We start from the raw sequence: 8,022 nt of genomic DNA on the forward strand, positions 1-8,022 counted from the left end.
AAGAGTCTATTTTATTATCTGTAAATAGGTCTGCGTATGATTTTGGTTGTTTCTGGGAAGAAGTCTGTCCTTAATGTGTGAGTTTAGGTCCTTTGAGTTGTTGAGGTCCTGTATTATGTAGAGGTGTAGTGTTGTGATGTAATTGAATTGTTCGTCCTTGTAATTAATACATTTATTTTAGGGATCTTGTGCATTTATCTTATGTGGTGGTCTTCTCCGCAGTTATAGCAGATTTGTTGTTGCAGTACTTGTGCAAGTGGCACAATTTAACGGTAGTGGTAAGTATTCCCTTACCGTGGTCCTTTGATAGCCAATTTCAGTATGATTTGGAAGATCATGACAACCAGATGTAATTTTATGATACAAATCTCTTTAAATGTGCCGTTGTCTCTTTTTAATTTTTTACTTCGTAAACTTCCTGAATAGCTAGTTCTTTCTAAATAGTGTTTTCGGCTCTTAATCTTGGGTCGTTTGAATATATGACACCTTTGGTTAAGTTTAGTGTCTTGTGGAGACACTACTTCGATTTTAATGTCGTGTGCAACAGCTTTTAATTGCAGCAAACTATTGACTAGAAGGTTTGTTTTTGTTTGAGTAGTGTTCCGTTTGTAAGTTTTTTGCAGTCGTCAACCTCTCCGCATCTATTTATGATAAGCAATTAAGGGTAGGTAGGTTTTTGTGGTTGGAGGTGATCGGGGGAATTCCCCATCACGCCGTCACTGTGTTTTGAACAGTTGCTTTGCGCACTTGTGGTTACTGTTAAGATTTGCTAAGTGTTGTTCCTGGTTTTTGTTATGTTTTGGGCTTGCTTTGATGGCAGTGAAGGCACGTCTGCTCTCCATGAGAGTGAGTTTGTGACTGAGAGCCAGAATAGACATTTACTGCCTCTAGCATAGAGTTTTACTTTGTGGGATACAAATATTTTAACTCTCTATTTGCACAATACGGTAAACCTGCCTCTTCATTTATTCTGCGTTCTACGATTGCACATCGCTGTGTCTTTGGCCCTAAAACGGACAATCCCATCGAGTCAAACCAATTTAAAAGTTTTAAAATTTAGTGAAATAGGTTATCATAACTGTGGGACAATCCCAAAAATACCAGTAGAAATCGAAACTTGTCGGTTTTTGATTCCGCTTTGCAATACACTGTTTTGATTTTGATTGTGTTGAGTCCTGGTTTAATCCACAGTTATAAGTCGGAGTTTAAAGCAAATGACGCACGGAAACGTTGCAAGAGATTTCTGGTGTTGTTCAAAACATGGTGTTTAGAAAAGCGGTGATCTTAGCTCTTAATCGTCTTAATTGTCAGTCATATAAACATAAAATATAAGTTGATAAAGCAAAGAGAAATTATATTTGTGAACAGGTTTGAAAACCCTTCTTTATTTTTGGGTTAGTTTATATATGCATATGGCGTTAAGTCTGTTTGCGTACAGAATCCGGAAGCTTAATTTATATATGTACAGTTAGATTACTATTATCATACTCAATTAAAATTTTAAAAGTAACAATTTTATTTAATACAAAGTTACTAAATAGTCAAACCAATTTAAAAAGTTAACAACAACTGGGCCTTTTATTAAAAATAAAGGCTCCTGGCATCTGGCACTATTTTTTCTTTTGTAGGTATGTATATAAGAGAAAGCATATATTACACGTTAAGAGAATACGAATTCAGGATTAGAACTGCTAGGATTTAGCGTTTACCGAATAAAAAACTATTTAAATGATGACCGTATATATGGCATTAAAAGTTAATGTTATATCCATCTCGTACTTCTAATAAGAATAAAAGCATGAAACAAAAGAAGTATTTAATTTCAAATTCAAACCGAGAACGCGCGCGCGCCAACGATCGCGCGTATAGGGGCACACTAGACCGAGAGAGAGATGGTCACACTTAGCCTGGCAAATCCCACAGACAACGGGCACACTAGATCTCGCCGAGCCCTATATAAGACGGGCCACGGGCCATGGAAAGGCACTTAGCCGCCAACCGTCTAAGGGTGCAGAGGCAACTCCCCAGTGGTGGTAAGCACTCTCTCTTGCGGCTGACCTCAGGGTCCCCAAGCACCAACTTCTCTCTCTTGCGGCTGACCTCAGGGTCCCCAAGCACCAACTTATCTCTCTTGCGGCTGACCTCAGGGTCCCCAAGCACCAACTTCTCTCTCTTGCGGCTGACCTCAGGGTCCCCAAGCACCAACTTCTCTCTCTTGCGGCTGACCTCAGGGTCCCCAAGCACCAACTTCTCTCTCTTGCGGCTGACCTCAGGGTCCCCAAGCACCAACTTCTCTCTCTTGCGGCTGACCTCAGGGTCCCCAAGCACCAACTTCTCTCTCTTGCGGCTGACCTCAGGGTCCCCAAGCACCAACTTCTCTCTCTTGCGGCTGACCTCAGGGTCCCCAAGCACCAACTTCTCTCTCTTGCGGCTGACCTCAGGGTCCCCAAGCACCAACTTCTCTCTCTTGCGGCTGACCTCAGGGTCCCCAAGCAACCAATTCTCTCTCTCTTGGGGCTGACTTCAGGGTCCCCAAGCAACAAATTCTCTCTCTCTTGTGGATGGCTTCAGGGTCCCCAAGCAACATTCTCTCTCTCGCGGTCGACTTTCGGGTCCCCAAGCACTAAATAGATCTCTCTCGCTCGTGGCCGACTTCAGGGTCCCCAGGCACCCTATTCTCATTTCAGGTAACCCAACCCGTGCTGGTCGAGCAGCTGAACGGCTCCCGAGACCAGGTATTCTAAGCGTAAGAAGGAAGCGAAGGCTGCAAGGGCGGCACCCCGCCAATCCGGAGAATTCGTTAGTTGTTAATAAATTTGTCAAGATACTTACTGAAATAAAAAACCTAGTTATAATTCCATTAATAAGTAATTCCCCACGACTTCTACTCTGGGCTGGGTCGGAACTCTCTTTCAGCAGTTCTGGACATCTAAAACTGAGTGTGGATTGCCATTAAATTGCGGATAGTACCAGCGAATGTCAGTCTCAGGATTGCAAACTTTCTGTTCGAGCAAGTCAGTTTTGTTCAGAAATAAAATAATTGATATTCCTTTGAACGTATTATTGTTGACAATGGTATCAAATATAATCTTTGATTCTTCCAGACGATTGGTTTTCCTGCAACAGTAAAGTTTCAGGTTAATCTTGGTCAGGCATTGGGTAATAATTTACCTGTCTTCCGCAAGCACTTGATCGAACTCCGAACTATATACAAGAAATATAATTGACGTCACGGAGCTATCAAAACATCTAGTCCATTTTTGACGCTGAGTTCGCTGACCACCCACATCGACGAATACAAATGGAATGTTCTATAAATCACCGATCCTTTAGTGATAATATCATGGTTTTATATAATTCACTTACCTGGACTTTAACACAAAACTCATATACCCCTTTCGTTGCCTTCCTGCAATGCAAAATATCCTTATGTGTTGGGACATAATCAGGTTTAGCTAGCCGCTCAATTTCGTCCAGGAAATAGCTTACAGAATCGCTCTGAAAATTCACATGAGAAAAATTTAAACAAAATCCACTTGGCGCATTAGGTAAGCATACAATTTGAAATTCACGTCTTCTTTCAAAAGCTCTTCTAATGCCGCGATCCTGCCACAGGCGGCGTATTTGTGGTGCATGTTCAATAAACCTAACGGATTTAATTGCATTGCATTCCATTAATTTGGCATAGCTGGCATCCTGTTCTCGTCCGTCCCTTCCCCACGAGATGTCCAACTTTTCGCGAGCGTCCAACAAGACTTGCATACCTTAAACGACAGTTTATTGAGACGAAATAATTTCTGGTCAATAAAAATAGATATTTACCTCTAATAACATTTTGGTATATCACATTTTGGTATTCGCGGAGCAGTTCGTACTCGAAATTAACACCATGAATTATACGCATTTGTTTAAGGAAAGTAGACTTGCCAGATTCCCCAGCACCTAGGAACAGCAGTTTCACCTAAAAAAAAAACCATTAGCAAAAAAGGGTTATTTAGCTTATTTAGGGATGTAGGGGAATATTAAACTAAGAAATTAGTATCCTCAAGTTTATTTAGGGATGGAAAATTTGTTTTTTGATTACTTCTGCGCTAATGGAGTATGATAATATGATATGATTGCGCTCCTAGAGCTAGACGGTCAGAATGACAAAAATAATTCAAATTCAATTGTCAACGACATCAGACGTATTTTTATATCTAACCGATGTCTAATCGCAAAAGAGCTCTCAGGGTAGGAATGGGTATGTGTGCTCAGGTTCCCATTAAAATCATTAAATAGTGTTATAAATACTAATAAAAACGGTAAAATAAAGAAAACAAGACCCCAAAGCTCATCACGACGATTGTCGGCTCTCAGAAATCGGATCAAACACCTAAGGCTTAACAACAATGGTGTAAAACACTGCCCATATCTGAAGGACAATTCATTGACTTCTACAACTAACTAAAACGGGAGGCTACTATAAAATGCCATCATAAATTTGAGCAACAAACTGGACTTTCCCCTGCCAGCCCTACACTGGTCAGCTGGCCACTATAAGCCCAGAAACAATCGAGCACCCTCAAAGGCTGATGTATCATAAAACTAACTGGCTGAAATGCCAAAAGTATTTGAGTTCCCGGATTAAACATTGCTCTACCAATACTCGTATCCATAGAACTCTTATAACGGCGAAAAGACGTTATAGAACTATGAGCGAAAAAAGCTCCCACACACACTTCTTTCCTTTGCACGCAGTATATAAGTCGGAACGGTCGGGATCGGCCGACTATATCCTATAGCTGCCATATAACTGAACGATCGAAAATGCCATAACTTTAGTGTTTGTAAAGTTAGGAAGTTGGGATTTTCTATGGGTTTTATATTTGGCCAATCAATCCGACCTAGCAAATTTCATAAGGATTAGCCGACTATATCCTGTAGCTGCCATATAACTGAACGGTTGGAAATGCCAAAACTTTGGTCTTTTTAAAGTTAGGAATTTTATGAGTATGCAGAATGCATCATATGAATAATTTTGGAGAATATAGTTTACAGAATATTCTGCAAGGGTATATCAACTTCGGCTCCGCCCGAAGTTAGCTTTCCTTTCTTGTCGTAAATAATATTATCCACATAATCAACAGAAATAAAAAGCCGCAACCACTATTTAAGGTCGAACTGGATCCAGAAAGCAGAGCCTCGAAGAAAACCCAAGGGCACCCGATCTACAAATTGCAATTCCTGTTGTATAGAAGGATTAGTGTTAAAGAACCGTATAAGCGAAATGGTCTGCTGCAATGCACAAACTGCCAAGAGTACGGACACACAGAAACAACTGCGGACTTCGATCAGTCTGCATAGCTTGTGGAGGCTTTCACAACTTCGAACCGTTCTCTGCAAGCAAATAAGACCCAAAATCGAAAAATTCCGCTAACTGTGTAGGAAATTATACCGCAAACTAGAGAATCTGCTCAGCCTATAAAGAGCTGAAGACTCGTCTTCAACAAGCTAAACCTGCACGCTCTCAGAATGAACCAAATCGAAATACTTGTTCAGGAAAAACGCCGCCTACGACGCTTGCCAATCCAGCAGCATATTACCATGATTATTGTTATTATTAATCCGATTCCTAAAAAAAGCATGTCCGGAAATATGATGAAAATGCAAATCTTTTAATTTAATATGATTTTCTTTTAAATATTTAATTTCTTTATTCTTAATTTCTTTGCCCCACTAATCCCCCATCGTAGCGGAACGACAGATCCTTCCGACATGACTAATCAAACTTGCTTCTAGCCGGCCAACGACGACAGAATCCGGCTGCGGCCTCGCCCGAATGTCCAGAGCGTGGAATCTTTAACCCCACGACCCTCACACCTCGGCCACGTACAATAAAACCCGGCTACGGCCTCGCCCGAAGGATCAGCCCGTGGACATTACGCTCTAGCCCAGTGTCTCAGTGATCTTACAAATTTCTTTTAAAAGGACTCTGGATCCGACTGAGAGCATCCTTACATACTTTCGCGTCACCACAGGATTGCATACCTTATAGTAGAGTATCACCACCGGGAGTACGACCATCTGCATGCAGAGATAGTTGTCAACGAAATACGACAAAAGGCCTGCGAGCCCTTGTAAAGGAAATCATCAATAACTGTCCCGTGTGCTGCATCGGGCGAGCACAACCCATTCCACCGATTCTATCGCCACATACACTGCCATTTACGTTTACTGGAGTAGACTACTTTGGACCGATTGAAGTTGCTTTAGGAAGGCGTCGCGAGAAGAGATGGGAAGTTTTATTTACTTGGCTAACAGTTCGCGCTGTTCATTTAGAATTGGTGCCATCTCTTTCAACGGACTCATTTTTATTAGCTCTAAAACTATTTACTGCTCGCAGAAATGTGCTTCTTAAGTTGCTATCCGAATTTTTGGAGAGCCAGCAGAGTACTCGCGCAAGAGATCGAACGTATATCAACGTCAGCAGTGGAAAGCAAGTATCCGGAGATGTCGTTTACCTTTATTCCTCTGGGATCGCCTCATATGGGCTGCAGCTGGGAGCGTATGGTGCGTTCTACAAAGTCAATCCTGACGGAAATTCTGTCGAACGTCGGACTGCGCTAAGTATTGCGGAAGTATTGCGCGCTGCGTTGGCCGATGTCGAATGCACTTTAAACTCAAGGACGTTGACCTATATTCCGTTGGAATCGGAAAATTCGGAAGCTCTTACACCAAACCACTTCTTGGTTGGTAACTCCAGTGGTCAACGGGAACGCGGTGCGATGGAATCCGACGGCCAAATATTTCCGCATCGCTGGTCAACTAGCAGATCGTTTCTGGAGAAGATGGATTCGAGAGTATCTACCCACCCTGACGAGACGTTCAAATGGTATCTGCCGAACCCAGCTCCAATTTCCGTGAATAACGTGGTTCTTATTGTTGATAAAACAAGCAAGCGAAACTCCTGCATAAAGGGATCGTCGTGGATGTTCATTTGGCGAAGGATGGACAAGTTCGTAGCGGTGTTGTACAGTTAAACTGGCTAAATTGGACATCATAAGGATTGGAAATACTCTGCGTAGTCAAGAAAAAGAATCACGAGCTGGGGAATGTTGCGAGGCTAATAAGAAGGTTTAGCCGCGCGCTAACTCTCCAATTTCAAAAGTCGATTTATTTAAATTTAAACTCTATTAGTTTAAAAACACTGTTAAGTTTTTCAACGCTGCTGGTCAGTGTCATCTCTTTATTGTTAGTATTGGAAAACTTAAGAATGTAAGAAGAAGAAAGTGATGATATTAGAAGTTGAAGAGCGGGAAACCACAAGTGTAAGAAAAAATGTTTATAATTTGATTAGATTTCAGCTATCTGTATGCTGTGAACTAGAGCTTGGAAGAAGTGGAAACCCTCCGGGACCGTGAGTGTCCCAACAATAAGTATTTGAGTTCTTAATTCGATACCTTTCATGTTCCATTGAATTATTTGGGCATTTCATTAGTTTATAAGTGTGTGTGTTGGTTGGCCCAGGTTTAGTAGAATTTGATATGATTTTTTTGTTTGCGGCTTTGAGAGTTGCTAGCATACGTTTTGATGTAGAGAGCGGTGGGATTTCAACTGGGTTGGTTTGGGGATTGAGTGGGTTGGATTTAAAGAGTCTATTTTATTATCTGTAAATAGGTCTGCGTATGATTTTGGTTGTTTCCGGGAAGAAGTCTGTCCTTAATGTGTGAGTTTAGGTCCTTTGAGTTGTTGAGGTCCTGTATTATGTAGAGGTGTAGTGTTGTGATGTAATTGAATTGTTCGTCCTTGTAATTAATACATTTATTTTAGGGATCTTGTGCATTTATCTTGTGTGGTGGTCTTCTCCGCAGTTATAGCAGATTTGTTTTTGCAGTACTTGTGCAAGTGGCACAATTTAACGGTAGTGGTAAGTATTCCCTTACCGTGGTCCTTTGATAGCCAATTTTAATATGATTTGGAAGATCATGACAACCAGATGTAATTTTATGATACAAATCTCTTTAAATGTGCCGTTGTCCC

General features: G+C 41.3%; 1 protein-coding gene across 1 annotated transcript; it reads right to left on the minus strand.

Annotated features, from left to right (window-relative positions):
- Nucleotides 1–2,890: 2,890 nt before the first annotated feature.
- Nucleotides 2,891–3,945, minus strand: LOC123038029 (guanine nucleotide-binding protein subunit alpha homolog). Its single transcript, XM_044461474.1, has 5 exons — nucleotides 3,823–3,945; nucleotides 3,559–3,764; nucleotides 3,367–3,498; nucleotides 3,172–3,311; nucleotides 2,891–3,117 (listed from the first exon to the last, which is right to left on the minus strand). The coding sequence occupies exons 1-5, from the start codon at nucleotides 3,902–3,904 to the stop codon at nucleotides 2,913–2,915; spliced, it is 765 nt and encodes a 254-aa protein (XP_044317409.1). The 5' UTR covers nucleotides 3,905–3,945; the 3' UTR covers nucleotides 2,891–2,912.
- Nucleotides 3,946–8,022: the final 4,077 nt, after the last annotated feature.

This window comes from Drosophila rhopaloa, unplaced genomic scaffold (assembly GCF_018152115.1).
Source record: "Drosophila rhopaloa isolate 14029-0021.01 unplaced genomic scaffold, ASM1815211v1 contig_36, whole genome shotgun sequence".
Classification (NCBI taxonomy): domain Eukaryota; kingdom Metazoa; phylum Arthropoda; class Insecta; order Diptera; family Drosophilidae; genus Drosophila; species Drosophila rhopaloa.